The 19,887-nt window shown below is 48.7% G+C and overlaps 1 protein-coding gene across 6 annotated transcripts in view; it reads right to left on the bottom strand.

The window, feature by feature from the left end:
* The window catches only part of AXIN1 (axin 1), an 81,436-nt gene extending 63,450 nt beyond the window's left edge, over window positions 1–17,986 (bottom strand). For 2 of the 6 annotated variants that reach the window (XM_036303005.1, XM_036303009.1), the window contains exons 1-2: window positions 17,636–17,745; window positions 12,292–13,247 (exon numbers count right to left, since the gene is read on the bottom strand). In XM_036303005.1, the coding sequence (XP_036158898.1) occupies window positions 12,292–13,247; window positions 17,636–17,719 (1,040 nt within the window). In that variant the 5' untranslated portion in view covers window positions 17,720–17,745. Of the gene's footprint in view, window positions 1–12,291; window positions 13,248–17,635; window positions 17,746–17,859 lie in introns of those variants that run through there. The other 4 variants (XM_036303003.1, XM_036303008.1, XM_036303007.1 and 1 more) reach the window with 3 other exon arrangements.
* Between the last annotated feature and the right edge of the window lie 1,901 nt (window positions 17,987–19,887).

Genomic DNA, 19,887 nt, shown 5'->3' with positions numbered 1-19,887 from the left:
GGACCCTGAATGGCTCAAAAAACCATGCATTTGTACTGAAATGTGAAAAAGGGGGAAAATAGCCGAAACCGGTTTGGCTCAGTGGATAGAGCGTCGGCCTGCGGACTGAGAGGTCCCAGGTTCGATTCCGGTCAAGGGCATGTACCTGGGTTGCGGGCACATCCCCAGTAGGAGATGTGCAGGAGGCAGCTGATCGATGTTTCTCTCTCATCGATGTTTCTAACTCTCTATCTCTCTCCCTTTCTCTCTGTAAAAAATCAATAAAATATATTTAAAAAAAAAAAAAAAAGAAAAAGGGGGAAAATAAAGCAACACTTATTTCTTCTAGACACACACACACACACACAGGTATGCAGCCTTATGCTGATCACGGATTGAAGAATTATTAGACAGCCTTCTTTTCCTAACCAAACTACCACTACTCAGCCAAATCCCACATTTCTAATAACTGCAGGGTAAACTGGTGTAAATAAACTCAGGATTCTAGAAAAGATTAATGGAGCCTGTGTGTATGAATTAAAACCAAATATTCTATGATGCTGCCCAGTTGGTGTGGCTCAGTGGTTGAACATCATTCCAAGCACTATGAGGTCACTGGTTCAATTCGCAGTCAGGGCACATGCCTGGGTTGCAGGCTCAATCCCCAGTAGGGGGCATGCAGCAGGCAGTTGATCAATGTTTCTAGCTCTCTCCCTCTCCCTTACTATCGCTAAAATCAATAAAAACATTATTTTTTAAAAATCTGTGACTCTGGCCCTAACCGGTTTGGCTCAGTGGATAGAGCGTCGGCCTGCCAACTCAAGGGTCCCAGGTTCGATTCCGGTCAAGGGCATGTACCTTGGTTGCAGGCACATCCCCAGTAGGGGGCGTGCAAGAGGCAGCTGATCGATGTTTCTCTCTCATCGATGTTTCTAACTCTCTCTCTATCCCTCTCCCCTCCTCTCTGTAAAAAATCAATAAAACATATTTAAAAAAAAAATCTCTGTGACTCTGACTGGCATATAAAAATGACAATGGGCTGGTCACCAGGCAGTTTCAAGAACCACAAAAGCAATGCCCACATGCCTGCACACTGTACCAAATACACCGTGCCAAATCACACCAACCCCACACTCTCCTGAAATAGCCAGGGGCAGCATGGTCCAAGCAAAGGGCCTCAGTCAACATTTGCTTGTCTGCTCTCTGTAAGCACTTCCCTTTCATAAACCCAGTAATACAAAGGCCCAGGTAAAGGGGCCCCTCTATTCCAGAATTTTTCAGTCTGATGGTTAACTAGATACTTTCCTGGACTTTGTTGAAACCTGCCAAAGACCATAGAGTTTTATATGACTAAAGCAAAGAAAAAAGTATTTTTAGACTCTCCTCTAACTAGTTTAAAAACTTTGCTTAAAAAAAATTTGTAATGGCCAGTCCTACTCCTCTGATAGGTATATACTAGTAAAATGCACACAGCATGTTGGTGCTGCTGTGACAGAATCCATCATGGGCATATTTGTAGCATGGGGAGCTTGAGGTTGATTCCAGGTGAGGTAGGAAGTCCCAACAAGGCTGAACAAAGGGACAGTGTGATCAAACTTGCATTTATTTTATTTATTTATTTTCTAAATATTTTTATCAATTTTTTTTTTTTTAAGAGAGAGAGGAAGGGAGAGACATTAATGTGAGAAACATCAATCGGCCACCTCCTCCAACCCCCTACTGGGGATCGAGCCCACAACCCAGTATCGAACCGTTGACCTCTCAGTTCATGGGACAACGCTCAACCAACTAAGCAACACTGGCCTGGGCCAGACTTGCATTTAGAAAAGATCCTTTTGGTGGTGCGGGGAGAAGAGACCGAGGCAGAGAACCAGCCAAAAGGTGGTAGGTCCAGGAGATGGTGGGAGCTAGTATGCACAGTGAGAAGCAGAGAAATTCAACACACATTGGAGGGGAAACCAGGATGTGCTCTTGTACTGAATGAGGGTCAGTAAAGCAGGAATCAGGTGATTGGGTAGACTTGTTAGATGTTGGTGTCACTCCTGCAAGGAAGAATGATTACAAGAGGAACAGGTTGGGGTGGGGAATTAATATATCTCATTTTAAGGAAATATAATTACTAAAATCTGAATGTGTTATTCTCTACCCTATTTTTTTAAATATATTTTTACTTATTTCAGAGAGAAAGGGAGAGGGAGAGATAAAAACATCAATGATGAGAGAGAATCATTGATCAGCTGCCTCCTGTACACCTCCTACTGGGGATCAAGCCCGCAACCTGGGCATGTGCCCTGACCAGGTATTGAACCGTGATCTCCTGGTTCAAAGGTTGATGCTCAAACACTGAGCCACACAGGCTGGGCCTCTACCTTATTTTTGAAACCAACCTAGATGCTAATTTCACAACATCTAGCAGACCACTAAATTCAGGTGATAATGATGATGAAGAAAAAGAACCACAGCAAAAGCTGAAATTTAATAAGCACCTGCTGTGTGCAGGCAGCAGCTGGTCTATGCACCCTTCAGGTATTATCTTATGGAGCCTCTATGGCAACCTCATTTGGCAGGTTCTTACTTCCTCTTCCCCACTTTACAGATAAGTACAGAGTGTTTTAGCAACTTCCCCTAAAGTACACAACCAGAATGCTGACCCTACAAGACACTGCCAACTGGAAAAGTCATCAAGTGAGGGGTCAAGTTAAACCACCAAGCTTAATGTTCTTCCCATCCAGCCAGCAAGGTGAGTAAGATTCCTAAACTCGTCTGGAGAACTCCGAACAGCATAGTAAGCCTTGTCTGAAAACATCTCCAGTCACCTACTTTGGGATCATCTGTTCAGTTAAAAGAATTCATCCAGTTAGTCAAATCACACATCTGGAAAGTGACAAGGGAAGAGCAGCAGGGCCATACATTCTCCCTAAGTTTTGTGCCCCACACTTAAGAGTAATTACAAGCATGGCAGTAGAAAAAAGGGGGGAAGGGCTATAGGGAGAGCCAGAATTAAGTAAGCTGCCTTCCATCATAAATGACCTAAAAATTCGTCAGTGAAGAGAATGTGCTAGAGTACAAATTAAACAGGCTCACTATGAACAAGACCAGTGTGTCCTGAGACACCCATAGCCTGTGGCCAACCACCTCAAGCACAGCAGACACACACCCTACCCTGTTGATGTGGAGCCCCTCTGCAGCTAGGCACCCTTCAGCAGATCCACTGCCCAAATTCTACCCCACTCCATTCAAACTCCAATCAGAAACCCAAATCAGCCCTAACCGGTTTGGCTCATTGGAGAGCATCGGCCTGCAGACTGAAAGGTCCCAGGTTTGATTCTGGTCAAAGGGCATGTACCTTGGTTGCGGGCACATTCCCAGTAGGAGGTGTGCAGGAGGCAGCTAATTGATGTTCCTAACTCTCTATCCCTCTCCCTTCCTCTCTGTAAAAGATCAATAAAATATATTTTTTTAAAAAAAGAAGAAACCCAAATCAATCTTACTTTTCTGCCTTTCAAATGATATTGTATGCCTTTTGGGTCTTCCTCTTTTTACATTTCTTCTCTTGACCCTTTAAGGCAGCGGTTCTCAACCTGTGGGTCGCGACCCTTTGGCGGTCGAATGACCCTTTCATAGGGGTCGCCTAAGACCATCCTGCATATCAGATATTTACATTACAATGCATAATAGTAGCAACATGACAGTTATGAAGTACCAACAAAAATAATTTTATGGTTGGGTCACAACATGAGGAACTGTATTTAAAGGGCCAGAAGGTTGAGAACCACTGCTTTAAGGCATTACCAGAAATATAGTCAATAAACCACAAACAGGTCAAACTCTGAGGGGACCTTGGAGAACAAGACCTGGTTACCCACCCTTTAAAGGACCCACAAGTCGCCAACTTGCTTCTACTGTGAACAGTATCCGTAGTCCACTCTCTGGCCACAGCCATGACAACCAGCCCTGACTGCCTCACAGGGCTGATCCACCAGGAAGACGCAAGAACATATCCACTGAGACCCTGTCCTTAGGAAACTTCTCAGCCAATGAGGAAGGTAAGGGCAGTAAGTAGAAATGGAAAGTGCCCTGGCCAGGTAGCTCAGTTGGTTAGAGCATCGTCCTGATACCCTAGGATTTCAGGTTCAATACCCAGTCAGGGCACATACAGGAATCAACCAATAAATGCATAAATAAGTGGAACAACAAATCAATTGACAGAGACCTAACTAAGTAAAAAAACTCATTCAACCTTTCTCTCTTTCTCCCTTTCTCTCTCCCTAAAATCAATCAATCAATAAAAATTAGAAATGGAAACATTTGCTGATGTTCGACATCAAAACCAGTGGCAATCACTAAGTGCAGGTGGTTGAAGGGCTGAGGAAGATGGCCTGGTTTCAAGTCTGACCAGACCAGCCCTCCCATGATAAGGCCCTAAAGCAGCGGTTCTCAACCTGTGGGTCGCAACCCCTTTGGGGGTTGAACGACCCTTTCACAGGGGTCGCCTAAGACCGTCAGAAAACACATATATAATTACATATTGTTTTTGTGATTCATCACTATGCTTTAATTATGTTCAATTTGTAACAATGAAAATACATCCTGCATATCAGATATTTACATTATGATTCATAACAGTAGCAAAATTAGTTATGAAGTAGCAACGAAAATAATGTTATGGTTGGGGGTCACCACAACATGAGGAACTGTATTAAAGGGTCATGGCATTAGGGAGGTTGAGAACCACTGCCCTAAAGGCACCTGGCAGGCCAAGCCAAGCTTTGAGAAGGAGTAAACTTGGAGCCTGCTCGCCAATGTCTTACAGACCCTGGGCCCTAATGACAAAGTGAATAGTATCTAGCTAAAACACCTGCGTCATCAGAGGACCCTTTGCCAATCACACCAATTAAAATGGTGGGCATGAACCAACCAAAATTAGGTTCAAAGTTCCACTGATAATGGGCAATAACAACTGTCAAAATCTTCCACACAGAGAACAGGAAAACAAGGAGTGAATTTGTGATTCCTCGGCCCATAGGCTCAAATGATCCCAGGTGAGTAAGATAAATGCAGAAAAGGGTCAGGAACATCACTGTTTTCTCAATTTTGACAGAGACCTGACTAAGTAAAAGACTCATTTAACCTTTCTTAAGTCACCTATATAAGAAACAACCATGTGTGCATACATAAACCCAAATGAGGAACCACGCTTGGCCTCCTATCAGGGACCGGAAAGCACATGTCTGGTACAGGGAGACAGAACACCACCAGCCAGTACAATTGGAGCAGCCTTTCGGTGAATTCTAGGTTCAGGAGTCCCTCGAAGTCATCCTATCCTAGATATGGCCATCTGGACATGACACACTCCTCCATGCAGAATCAACACTTAGAGAGGCACCTGCCATCAATGGGAAATGCATTTCCTACCAACAAGACTGCAGTTCCTCCTCTTCTTTGTCGTGGGCCCTCACAAGTTGCCTATTCAGCACACGCTACCTTTCCCCCTTCCCCGTAAAACCCATCTTCCTTTGGAAGACCACTCTCCCCTGTTGAGAGGCATGCTATCTGGATGGGGCACCCCACTTAACTGCTAGGGCGACCCTACTTGATTGTGTAAGCTCAGCAGCACAGTATCAGGCCCTTGTATTGATTATACTGGGCAGGACACAGCAGCACACAGCATCCTTGGTCACTCAGAGCAAACTGCAGGACTTCCTTCAATGACTTTGGGAAGCATCCTATCTAATAAAAGAGAAACATGGTAATTAGCATGCGACCACTACCCTTCCCATTGGCTAATCAGGGCAATATGCAAATTAATTGCCAGCCAAGATGGCGGCCAGCAGCCAGGCAGCTTAAAGTGAACATGAGGCTTGCTTGCTTCAGTGACGGAGGACTCCAACGTTCCCCGCCTGCCACTGCAGGCCTCTGGGCTGCAACTCTAAGCAACTATGTTACAAATATAGAAGCTAAACAAAACCCCAGAAACCTGCTTTAGTCTGTCGGGCTTCAGCCAGCAGGATCGCAACATTGTTTCAAATACAGAAGGTAAACAAAGGCCAGAAACCTGCTTTCAGCAGTGGAGGCCTAAGAGCTGGAGCCAAGCCTCAAAGCTAAAGCTGGCCCAGAATAAAAAAAAGAAAAAGGAAAAAAAGGAGCGGTTGGGAGCTTCAGTCACCCGCCAGCCTGAAAACAGCCCTCAGCCCCTCACCCAGACTGGCCAGGCACCCCAGTGGGGACCCCCACCCTGAAGGGTGTGTGACCAGCTGCAAACAGCCATCATCCCCTCACCCAGGCTGGCCAGGCACCCCAGTGGGGACCCCCACCCTGATCCAGGACACCCTTCAGGGCAAATCAGCCGGCCCCACCCATGTACCAGGCCTCTATCCTATATAGTAAAAGGGTAATATGCCTCCCAGCACCGGGATCAGCGGAGCCGCGAGGCCTCCCGGCACCGGGATCAGTGTGACAGGGGCAGCGCCCAAACCCCCTGATCGCCCTGTGGCTGTGTGTGTGACAGGGGGCGGGGCCACAACCTCCCTATCCGCCCTGCTCTGTTCATGACAGGGGAAGGCACCCCAACCCTCTGATCAGCCCTGCTCTGTGCCTGATAGGGGGAGCTCCCCAACCCCCTGATCGCCCTGCGGCTCTGTGTGTGACAGGGTGCAGCGCCCCAAACCCCTGATCGGCCCTGCTCTGTGTGTGACAGGGGGCAGCGCCCCAATCCCCTGATCAGCCCTGCTCTGTGTGTGACAGGGTAGAGCCATAACCTCCCCATCGGCCCTGCCCTGAGTGTGAGAGTGGCGGTGCCCCAACCCCCTGATCGGCCCTGCTCTGTGGGTGACAGAGGGCGGCGCCCCAACCCCCCCCCCCCACGGGCCCTGCTCTGTGTGTGATGGGGTAGAGCCATAACCTCCCCATTGGCCCTGCCCTGAGTGTGACAGTGGCGGCGCCCCAACCCCCTGATCGGCCCTGCTCTGTGGGTGATAGAGGGCGGCGCCCCAACCCCCTGATCCACCCTGCTCTGTGTGTGACAGGGGGCGGTGCCCCAACTCCCCTATCGGCCCTACTCTGTGAGTGACAGGGGGGAGCTCCTCAACCCCCTGATCGGCCCTGCTCTGTGCGTGACACGGGGGAGCTCCCCAACCCCCTTATGGGCCCTGCTCTGTGCATGACAGGGTACGGAGCCCCAACCCCCCTGATGGGCCCTGCTCTGTGCATGACAGGGGGCAGCGCCCCAACCCCCTGATTGGCCCTGCTCTGTGCATGACAGGGGGTGGCACCGCAACCTCCCCATCAACCCTGCCTTGAGTGTGACAGGGGGCGGTGCCCCAACCCCCCAATCGGCCCTACCCTGAGCGTGACTGAGGGTGGCATCGCAACCTCCCAATCCGCCCTGCTCTGTGCATGACAGGGGGCGGCGCCCCAACTCCCCAATCGGCCCTGCTCTGAGCCTGACCAGGGCTGCACCTAGGGATTGGGTCTGCCCTCTGCCACCCGGGAGCAGGCCTAAGCCAGCAGGTCGTTATCTCCCGAGGGGTCCCAGACTGCAAGAGGGCACAGGCCAGGCTGAGGGACCACCCTCCCCCCCGAGTGCACAAATTTTTGTGCACCAGGCCTCTAGTTTGTTTATAAAACACTAGAGACCCAATGCACGAAATTCGTGCAAGGGGGTTAGCCCCAGCCCCAGCCCACTGCGGCTTTGTCCGGAAGGACGTCTGGTCTAATTAGCATATTAATCTTTAATTATAGAAGGGAGCCCATTGGGCAGCAACCTTGAACACAAAGTAGCCAACCTGAAAGCAGAGCTGGCCACAGGAAAGCAGAGGCAAAAAAGTTTTAAGAAACCCCAGCTGGTGTGACTCAATGGTTGAGCATCAATCCATGAACCAAGAGGTCACTGGTTTGATTCCCAGTCAGGGTACATGCCCAGGTTGCAGGCAACCGATCAATGATGCTTCTCTCTCATTGATGTTTCTGTCTCTCCATCCCTCTCTCTTCATCTCTCTCTAAAAATCAATAAAAAATATTTTAAAAAAGAAAACGGGCAGAACCCAGCTGAAGTGGCTCAGTCGGTTGAGCATCGTACTATGAACCGAAAGGTTGCCAATTTGCTAGTTCAATACCTGGGTTTCAGGTTTGATCATACAGAAGGCAACCAATAAATCCTTTTTTTTAAAAAAATATATTTTGTATTGATTTCAAGAGGAAAGGAGAGGGAGAAAGAGATGGAAACATCAATGATGAGAGAGAATCATTGATTGGCTGCCTCCTGCACGCACCCTACTGGGGATCAAGCCCACAACCTGAGCATGTGCCTTTGACTGGAATCAAACCCAGGACACTTCAGTCCGCAGGCCGACGCTCTATCCACTGAGCCAAACTGGCTAGGCCAACTGATAGATCTTTATCTCTCACATCAATGATTCTCTCTCTCCCCCCTTTACTCTAAGTGTGTCCTCAGGTGAGGATTAAAAAAAGAAAGCCTGGCTGGCATGGCTCAGTGGTTGAGCATCGACCTATGAACCAGGAGGTGACAGTTCATTTCCCGGTCAAGGCATATGCCTGGGTTGTGGGCTGGATCCACAGTGTGGGGCCTGCAGGAGGCAGCCGATCAATGATTCTTGCTCATCATTGATGTTTCTATCTCTCTTTCCCTCCCTTTTCTCTGAAATCAATAAAAATATTTAAAAAAGAAAGAAAAAGAAAGCCCTAGCCGGTTTGGCTCAGTGGATAGAGTGTTGGCCTGGGGACCAAAGAGTCCCGGTTTCGATGGGGCAAGGCAAGTACCTCGGTTGCAGGCTCCTCCCTGGCCCAGGCCCTGGTAAGGGGCTCGTGCAGGAGGCAACAATCGATGTGTTTCTCTCCCATTGATATTTCTGTCTTTCCCTCTTTCTTCCACTCTCTCTAAAAATCAATGGAAAAATATCCTCGGGTGAGGATAAATAAATAAAATGAATACTAACTAAAAAAATAAAATAAAATAAAAATTAAAAAAAGAAAGAAATGGGACAGTGTCTTATAAATCTAAACCTGTTCCACCATGCAATCCAGCAATTGTGCTCCTTTTGGGTATGTACCCAAAGAAGGTGAAAACTATGTCCACACAAAAACCTTCACAAGAATGTTTATAGCAGCATGATTCTATTCCCAAAACTTGGAAGCAACCAAAAAGTCCTTCAGTAGGCGAATGGATAAATAAGCTGTGATACACCCACACAATGGAATACTATTATTCACTACTAAAAAGAAATGAGCTACTAAGTCATGAAAAGACATGGAGAAAACTAAAATGCACATTACTAAGTGAAAAAAGCTAGTCTGAAAAGGCTATATACTGTATGATTCCAACTATATAACATTCTGGAAGAGGCAAAACTATAGAGACAATAAAAAGATCAGTGGTTGCCAGGAGTTAAGAGGGAGGAAAATAGGCGGAGCACAGAGGATTTTTAGGGCAGTGAATATACTCTGTATGATATCATAATTGTAGATACATGTCATTATACATTTGTCCAAATCCATAGAATGTACACCACCAAGAGTGAACTCTAATGAACACTATGGACTGTGGATGATTATGATGTGTCCATATAGGTTCATTAGTTGCAATTAATGTACCTCTGGTGGGAGTTGTTGACAATGGGAAAAGCTGTGCATGTGTGAGGCCAAGGGTATATGGAAAGCCTTTGTACCTTCGTCTCAATTTTGCTGGTAACCTAAAACTACTCTAAAAAAAATGAAGTCCTAAAAAGAAAAATGGCTGGAATACAGATCAAACCATACCTGAAATTGGCCTTGCCTCTAGATTTTTCATTTATCTGAGTCAGCTAATCCCCTTCACTGTTTAAGCCAGGGTGGACTGGATTGTCTGTGAATTCCAACTTAGTGCACACTAACTGCACATCCCACAGAACAAGTGAGATATGCTGAACTCTATCCTGTCAGTGCTCATGAATGATGAACCAACATCGGAGATTCTCCACCAATAAAAGTACCATAGGCAACTTCAAATGGGAAAATATTCCATTGTAGACAGGACTCCTGAACTCCAGGCTCCCTCTACCACCAGCAGCTCCAGGACAGGCATGTTAAAACCAAAATGTGCCACAGTCTTATAACTGAATGCTATCAGACAGGCAAAGCCAACACATCCTATTAATTTGATAGCAAGGATTAGTTATTACAAATAGAACCAAAGAAAAAGCAAAGTTGCTGTTTAAGAACTGAAAAGTGTGCAGACTGGGGCTGGTTAGAGGAGGAGTAGCCCTCAGAAATATTTTGTTAGAAATCAGAATTAAGCTCCATTTTTTCCCCTGAATCCCAGGCCTCAAATTTAATCCCATCTTAAAATTGTTCTAATCAAATATGAAAACTTTTAGGTGAAGTTTTTAAAACTTTGTCAGTTATAATAGCCTTACTTAACAGGATAATTTTATGACATACTCTAGTCTAAAAAGCTTGCTAAATCGGGAGCATTTCAGATCTTTGTTTCCTGGTATATGTCATCAGTTTTAGCTCAAATAAACTCTTATAAAAATTTCAAATAAAGAAATAAATACAAAATAAAAACCTTGCTAAATCAATAGTGTTTAGCTAAAGAGAGTGAGCAAAAAGGCACACAAAAATTATCTCAAAGAGTATATCATGCCCTAGCCAGTTTGGCTCAGTGAATAGAGCATCAGCCTGTGGACCAAAGGGTCCTGGGTTCAATTCTGGTCAAGGACACATACCTTGGTTGCAGGCTCCTCCCTGGCCTGGGCCCTGGTTGGGGCTCATGCGAGAGGCAACCAATCAATGTGTTTCTCTCACATCAATTTTTCTCTCTCTCTTTCCCTCTCTTTTCTACTCTCCCTAAAAATCAGTGAAAAAATATCCTCAAGTGAGGAGCAACAACAACAAAAAAAGAGTATATCCTGATTCACATCACTTGAAGGATAGTTAAACCTCAAAAATGTTTGATCCTGTGTTTATTAGCAAGTAGCCAATTTCTCTGCCACAGTAAGTCTGAATAAATGATCCAGGTTTTTAAAAACTCTATGACAGAATCCCAGCACCTGGGGATGTATTTTCAGACTCTTGATGAAATCAGTAGGGTCACGTGAATTCCAGGCTTTCAAAATTTCACCTGCAGTAGTCTCTCGTCCAGCTATAGGGAAATGAGTGGAAAACAAAAGAACCCTGCTAATATTTGCTAACATCAGCAACAGGCTCCAACCATGGCCAAATATACCTCCAGTAACCACAAAAGGGATTACCAAGAAAATGAAGAAACAGGTTTTCTAAGTTGTAACAACTTCTTGATAGCACCACTTCATACCTCCAAAGTTACATATGTGCCTGCATGCAAAGAATGCCCCCAGGCTGCTGGGCACTAACCACACACACACACACACACACACACACACACACACACACACCAGCACTAATTCATTTTGTTGGCAAGGGAAAAAGGTCCAATTCTAGAAATGCAACCACAGCCACAAAAGTGTTCCCAAAGTGCTCAGACAACCTGCTGCTTGGCAGCCTCCTCACCACCACTTCCCAACCCCTAGGAAGAATCTTAGACCATTATAAAATACAATGATCCAGAATTCTCTAAGTATTGATGCATCTAAATGTCCACACCTCCCTTTATTAAGCCAGAAGGATTATGTCTACCAGGTAAATCCACCTTCTATGCAAGAGGATACAAATTGCTAACAGGTAAGGTGTAAATGTCACGACTTCCAAGAATTCCAATGTTCCGAATGACTTACAAAGCCATATATTTAGTCTGTCCTTTTTTTTTTCTTTTTTTCCCCCCATATTTTAATCTGTTATTTTTGCTGTTGCTGCTAATCCTCACCCGAGGATATATTTTCCGTTGATTTTTAGAAGAATTGGGGGGGGGGGGGGCGCAGAGACAGAGAGAGAGAGAGAGAGAGAGAGAGAGAGAGAGAGAGAGATCAATGCGATAGAGACACATCAATTGGATGCCTCCCATATGCACCCTGACTGGGCTGGGAATTGAACCTGCAACCCAGGTATGCACATGCCCTTGACCGGGAATCGAACCTGTGACCCTTTGGTGAGTGGGTCAACTCTCTAACCACTGAACAACACAGGCCAGGCCTAGTCTGTTCTCAATTAAAGTATCCTCAACATAAAAATATTAAAAACATCTAATGACAAATGTGAAGATATCATGACTAAGAACTAAAACCACAACTCACCCATGGCAGCAGGAGTATACCCACTTGGGGTTGAAAGACAAGACCATTCCTTACCAGCACCTTTCCTTGCCAGTTCTCCAGCTCTCAGAGGTGAGCTTGTTTGACTCACCTGAATTCTCTGCCTTCGCTGTACCGTCTACTTGAGGAGGCCCGAGGGGCAGCTGTTTCCTGGAGCAGCTTCTGTGTCACCCTACCGGCGGGAGCAGGGTCTCTGCCATCATCTTCATCTATATCTTGGTCACATTTCCATTCCTCGTCTTCGTTCAAAGTGGGCAGATATCCAGATATGCCCTTCCCTGTCCCTGACCCAGAGCTCTGGTCACTACAGAGCTTTGGGCTCTCTGAACCTGTCCTTGTGTATTCCAAATAAATATCAGACTTGAGGAAGGAGGGGTAAGTATTCTCCTCCATGGTAGATTGGATTTCAGTCTGGGCCTGGTCAAACATGGCAGGATCAATCAGCTGCTTCATAATGCAGTCCTTTATGAAACTCTTGGTGGCTGGCTTAGTTTGCCTGGATACGATGCCATTGTTATCAAGGATGTACTTTCGGTAGATAGCTTTGGCCAGCTTCAGTCTCTTTTCCTCATTTGAGTCACAGGGCTCCAGTTTCCTGAAGCCGGTGCAGACAAACCAGAAGTCCAGCAGGTCAGCACAGTCCTCCTGCTTCAGGAAAGTCCTAAACAGGTTTATCCCATCTTGATCGTCTAGTAAGGAGTGCAATGACTCGGCCCACTTCAAGTAAGGTGGGGTGGGTGAAGCACTGCCCTCAGGCTCATACCCCAGGTCCAGATCTGAGCGCCTTGGAGTGGCTGTTGAAGTTTCGCCTTTAATACCAACACCTTTCCCGGAGCAGAAGCTGTGGCTGACGGGCCTGGGGTCTGTGGACACCAGTTCACCCTCCTCACCAGGCACTGGAGGTCTGGGGGCATCTTCGGTGAAACTTGCGAGGTCCAAGGGGAAACCCTGCTCTTGAATATTCATTTTGAGACTCTGCATCAATGAACAATGAGCGCTGCACCCTAATACATCAGTACTTATAGCTCCAAAGTGAATCAATCTGTCCTGTTGAAACCATTAAGAGGACAAAGATTAGGAAAGGTGGGTCCATGGAAACATGACCATAGAGGTTTTCTCAAGACAAGACTTGCAATGATGCCCTCCCACTCGAACTCAAAGCCAGAAATTCCACTTAAATTTGCAACCTTTCATCATAAGGTTTTGCTTATTAAAACAATTTCTGGAAACTTTTACAACAACAAGAATGCCTCTGTGCTAAGAAATAGAGAGCACCACACCCTTCAAGTGTCGTCTGTGAAAACATCACAGAGACCAGTAGCCTAGGGACCTCCCATCCTGGCTACAGAGCTGAGTGGCCAGTTCTCTGCTTCAGGAAGTCAGGAGGACTGGAGGAAAAAAGGTGCTTCTAGTCCTCCTGATTGTACAAACTTGAGTGAAAGCTGATCCCTCACATGTGAGCTAAAGATGACCACCCTACCTGCCCCACGAGTCACTGTGAGACTCAGATACAGAAAGGACGGCACATCACACACCATTAGGTGGGCGGTCATGTCTGCTCCCGACATAGGCCCTCAGCCACTGTGCATTCTGCCCACCCCATCACTTCATACTTAGTATGCCTCACAACATGTGCAAACATACAATGAGTTGTTCCTCTAACTCTCAATACATGCCTAAAAGAGCAGTTAATTATGGGTCACCTTCAGCATCTTCAAGCGAGTGAGCAAAGGACACCACCCACATTCACACACGCATGCGCCTTTTCAAGTCACCAATGTGGACAATCTTAAAAATGCTCCCATCAGCCGAAGCCGCTTTGGCTCAGTGGATGGAGCGTCGGCCTGCGGACTGAAAGGTCCCAGGTTCGATTCCGGTCAAGGGCATGTACCTGGGTTGCAGGCGCATCCCCAGTGGGAGATGTGCAGGAGGCAGCTGATCGATGTTTCTCTCTCATCGATGTTTCTGGCTTTCTATCTCTCTCCCTTCCTCTCTGTGAAAGATCAATAAAATATATTTTTTAAAAAAAATGCTCCCATCAGAAAGCTGCACTTCACCTTTAAAACCTTGCTTATAATGAAAGTCTCCTACTGATGGCAAATGGCAATTGAGTACTCTGAGGAACAGAAAAGGTATGGAAAAAATGAAATCCAATACAATTATAACTTTTAGCGAAGGAAGCATAACAGCTCACATGATTTAACTCTTTAAACTAAAAACCAAACCACCCACTCTCTTAGAAGTCAGGGCACCATGAGGGTTTTTTGTTGCTGCTGCTACAAGCCTGCCTTAGGTTTGAGGGAAGATTGCCCTGGATCAGCATTCTGCCATGCTCTTCGGTCCTCCCTGCCACATCCTACAGCTCTGAGGGACCACAAGCTTGTGCTATGCCTCCCAACCTGGCCAACGGGGTGACTGCCATGATGTAAATGGTCTGCCTAGAGGTGGGCTGGAGAGAAGCATGTCAGGTCCAAAATGCCTGGAGCACTGAAAAAACCAGGAGCAGCAAAATAAAACCCTACAACCTGGTACCAACACAAAGGGTAGCTCTCTCTGGCCATCACTCCACTCTGGGCCCTGGCCTACATGTAATCCTCCCCTAACACCTGCATTCTCACACTGCACACACTTCACCTGCCCACAGCTGCTAACGGCTAGAATGAAAAGCATCCACAGATGGAGGTCACAATTATGGGCGCCAAATGACATTTCTGCAGCTAATGACTTTTTATGAAAACAACTGGGTAGGCTGTAATTTCAGCCTCAGCAGAAACAGCCTGCTTCTTAAGGTCAAGACCCATGTGCTGTGGCACCCTGCTGTTCATGGACCACGTCAACTGCCAAGTTGTTTTTCTTTGAGCACCATCAACATGGAATGAATACCTATGGTGTCTCAGCTCCACACCAGCTGTGGATGTCTAACGTCTTCTTGTCCAGGACACCATTTCAGGAAAGAGGGCCTGAACCCAGCCCTTGAGCCTTACCCTTAGAGATACTCTGTAGTTCACTGGCCTTAAGAATCAAGTCACTGTGTTCGAATGGAAAGCTACTTATGAATCTATCACTTTTTCTTAAGGTGCTATGACTTCTATGTAAAAGATCTGTAGCAACCTAATTTAAACATTTTCTGCAGGACTCACAGCACCTAGCACAAGGTCTGGCAACTAATGGACACCAATAAATATTTAGTTCATTGGCATAAAGGAAAATGGCACTTGCCACAGATGCCAAATGTTACCTCTTTACAGATAATGAACTACTATGCAACAGAAACAGCAGTAAATTCAAGATCTAGCCCTTTATTACCAAACGGGCTGTCTTAAAAGACTGACATTTTAATTCACATGTGAACAAGTCCCCCTAATCATTTTAAACTATTTTTCATTGCCCAAAAGAAACATTTCTTAAAATTCACACCTATTTTGACTGTCAACTGACGGAAGACCTTTGGTGTTTCTGGAAGCACATGAACATCTCCCCAAATTACTGACGTTATTGAAATGTGCTCCAATTCCCACAACCTCCAGGTTTCCACAGAGAAGCACACCAAGCATTTAGTGTGCTCACAGGTACATACCACACATAGAGCAGTTATATTAATTCAGGTTAGAGTCAAATACCCACAGCACTGAATCTGACCAACAGCATATAACCACCATCAATAAAGGGGTTCCATGAAAGGAATCTACAACTCGGATACCACATTTAAAATCTCCTTTGGTCACTGCCAAGACGACATACCCCCTGGGTACCATGGCAGCCAGCTCGATGCGAGACATGTGTATTTATTTATTTATTTATTTATTTAGCTCAAATATAATTTTTGACCATCTTGTTTATTTATGTGGAGTGTGGAAGCACTACAACATGACTGACATTTTCCCAACCGTCCATTAATTAAACTCCTGAAAGATTAAGGGCTACCGTTTTACATGTAATCCATTCCCCCACAACCTAAGTTCTCTAACCAATGTAACCAAAAAAAGCCCACCTAGCTTTTCTGAAATTAAAAATCCAAGAAACACCAACACCTGATAAGAAACACTGTCTTGTATATGCTTCCCCATCCTTGTTCCTGAACATAAGTTCTTAAAAATTAACCCCCAGCCCTAGCCGGTTTGGCTCAGTGGATAGAGCATGGGCCTGCAGACTGAAGGGTCCCGGGTTCGATTCTGATCAAGGGCATATGCCTGGGTTTCGGGCTCAATCCTCAGTAGGGGGCGTGCAGGAGGCAGCCAATCAATGATTCTCTCACATCATTGATGTTTCTCTCTCTCCCTTCCTCTCTGAAATCAATAAAAATATACTAAAAAAAAAAAAGTGACTCCCTGATACTGTTATCTTGGAAGGTCAGATTTAGACTATGTGTGTTCTCTAAAACAGGGCCTGTGGGTCCAAGTATGCTTAAGACTCTTCCTGAAGACGCAGAGTACAAAAGTGGGAGCAAAAAAGAGAGGCTGAGATGCATAATTAAGAACTCTATAAATCTGAGAGGTGAGCTGAGAAAAATCCCAAGAGAATTGATTTATTTTTCTCTACTGTCCTTAGTGCGGAACTAAGTTTCACAGCCCTGGCTGTACTGCTCTGGTTTCAGGAAAGATGAATTCCAAAATACGGTGTGGAGGTAGAATCTAAGACTCTCAAGAGTTTGGGTGCATCAACCTGAAAGAGTACAGCCACTCTGATCAGCAAAACAACAGCCTAGAGACCCTGCGAAGGCACCTCTGCCTCAGAGGCAGCGAGTGCCCTCCGTGGGTTTCAGACTCGCTCATCCCTACCTTTTGCGGGGGTTAGGAAAAAGAGGCATTCCTTCTGTCCGGCCTCTCTCCAGAATCCCTGCACACAGCGTCCCACCCCAGCAGCTCCTCTGCACGCTGCCCCCACCCTGAAACATGCCTAAACCCACAGACCACAACACGCACCTGGCATCGTCCAATCACACACATCAGCTGCAGACCCCAGCCTCCTCCGGGAGGAATTCCCACCCCTCCTCGGAATCCTGGGTCTTCCTTGCACCCTTCCACTCACCTTTCGGAACCAAACCCAGCACTCTTCCCCGCAGCGTTAACGTCCCTTGCCCCCTCTCTCCTCTGCGAGCACCCCCTCTCTGACACACCTGCCCTCACAGCCTTAGCCACACGCACCTTCCTCGAACATCACCGCAGTCTGCACACCCTCCATGCACAGCCTAAGCACTCCAGCACACCTCCCCTCACACACTCCCGGCCCGCACAGCCTCCCCTCACCCGGGCCCGGTCCGCACAGCCTGCCCTCACACACTCCCGGCCCGCAAAACCTCCCCGCACTTGCTCCGGGCCCGCACCCGCCGAGCCCCTCTTCCGGGTCCCGCGCCCGGCCCGGCCTACGCGGCCTACAAAAGGCGGCCGCACTGGCCCGCGCCCCTCAGGAATGCGCGACCTACCCACACTACTCACCCGCGCGCGGCAGCGGCGGCGGCGGCGGGGCCCAGGGCCCGGCTCCCGAAGCGGCGCGGCACGGCGCGGCGCGGCGCGGCCCATGCGCTCAGTGGCGGCGCGGCGGGCGGGACGGGGCGGGGGCGCGGCCCGGGGCGGCCCCCATCGCAGCGGCGGCGCGGCGGCCCCGAGGCGGGCGCAGGCAGGCCGCGGCGGAGCCGCCGACGCCGGCCGCCCACTCTCACCGGCTTGCTCCGCGAGGATACGAGTCCGGCCCGACTCCGGCCGGTCCTGGGGCGGCAGCAGCGATCGTTTCCCCGAGCGGGGAGCTCAAGCCCAGAGTGCCGAAGCCCAGGCCCGAGCGCCCCCGCCGGCGCCGCCCGGAAGTGCGGGGGCGGGGCCGGGACTAGGGGCGGGGCCCGAGCTTAGGAAAGGCCGAGAGCGTGGGGCGGGAACCAGAGCGTGGAGCGGGGCAGAGAGCGTGGGGTGGAACCGAGAGCGCGGGGCGGGACAGGGACTTGGGGTGGGAGAAGAACGTGGGGGCAAGGCCAAAAACGTGAGGGCGGGACCAAGAGTGAGAACTGGGCCGAGAGCGCGGGGCAGAGCCCGAGCGCAGGGATAAGGCGAAGAGAGTGGGGGAGGGTCCCCCCACTGTGGGGGTGGAGCTTCGAACAAGGAGGCAGGGCCGGGTCACGTGCTTGAGGTCGAGAACGTGAAGGCGGGGCAGAGAAAGACGGAGCCGGAGCGATGGGCAGGCCTAAGATCATGTGGGTGGAGCCTCGGCCGAAGGGGCGGGGCCTGGGCGAATGGGTTGGCCCTGAGCTCTGAGGCGGGGCCAAAAGCGTTCCGGCGGACCTGGGACGCGAGGCGGGGCCGGAATGAGTGGGCGTGGTTACTTGTGCTGCTATGGGCGGGGCGGGGCGAAGCTACGACGCTGTAGAAAGGGACCTGGAAGGGAGCAAAGTGGCGTGCGGATGCCCCCGCGACGTTTCTTAAAGACTGTGGTCACCAGGAAGGTCTGGGCTGGTGCATCAAGCTAATGGCCGATTCCGCGAGGTGCATGCCAGGTTGCAGCTCTTTTCTGCTGCCCACACAATATCCACCAGCCTAGGGTTACCAAGGTCGGCACCCACAGGCCCTCGGAGCAAGCTGGTGCACTGGTGGGCTGGGTAACTAGAGAGACTGGAGAACTTGGGGCTGGCTGGCCCTGGACAGGAATACCCTCACAACTGTCCAGAGCACTGAAGGGAGCAGGTGTCCAGGAGTAGGGCACTTAGAGGGCAGAGCCAGGCTGACTGGGAGCTGAACCCCTGGTTATGTCCAACCCAGGTTTCTCCCTTCTTCATGCCCACTTCCCCCCAGCTGGCCAGAACGCTGAGGAGATGGTCTGGGGCTCTGCCTTCTCTGAGTCCTCAGGCAATCTGGACTCAAAGCCAGGGCACACAGAAGGTAGTATTAGGCATCCAATAAATGCTAGCTGTCACTTGATCAGGAGCCCCAACTTCCAAAGAGCTGTGGGCTGAGACTAGCTGAACCCCCACCCTGGCTGGGACCACTTGCCTCAATTTCTTCCAGGCACCATCCAGGGTCCCGACAAGGGCTCCCCTTCCCACCATTGCCTGGGGGGGTCTCACTTGCCCAGGCCAGCCTGAGAACACAGGCTTCTGGGAGTCCTGATTCCTGCACCCACCATCCCTCTCCCCATCGCTGTCACCATGGCAGCTTTTGCCTGACCTGCAAGACCAGCTGCTGCCAAATCTGTGTTGTACACTCCCACCACCATCCCCTCCCTGAGGGAAGGACGTTGGCACCCAGAATTGATTACTGCCCCTAAGGAATTGCTTCTGCCATCACCTATGGATCACCCAAGACCCTGTCCCCTGCAGAGCGCTGGGCCTAGCACCTGGAGAAATGTTCCTGGCAGCCTCCAGGGGACAGCCATACTGCTGTTGTACAGACAAGGAAGCTGCCACTCCAGCCACACAGGGACCGGCTCACCTCTTCTTGGCCCAGGGTTCCCCAACACTTCATCCACTCACACCTTCTCCAACAGCCTGCTCTCTGGTGCACACAGCCCTTCAGGGCCCGTTGGTAGTTTCTTCTCCACACCACACACTCCTGGGCACACCTGGGCTCTTGCCCACTTCATGCTTCCACTAAGCTGCCCCAGGTCACCTCTGATGTCAACACATCTCCTGAACACTGCTCACCCTTGTTGCCCACCATCGTCCTATATGTATATCACCCAGGCAGGAACAGAAATCCCGGCTCAG

This window comes from Myotis myotis, unplaced genomic scaffold, assembly GCF_014108235.1.
Source record: "Myotis myotis isolate mMyoMyo1 unplaced genomic scaffold, mMyoMyo1.p scaffold_m19_p_35, whole genome shotgun sequence".
Lineage (NCBI taxonomy): Eukaryota > Metazoa > Chordata > Mammalia > Chiroptera > Vespertilionidae > Myotis > Myotis myotis.
The sequence above is the reverse complement of the archived record's forward strand: the minus strand, read 5'-3'. Positions and strand labels throughout refer to the sequence as shown.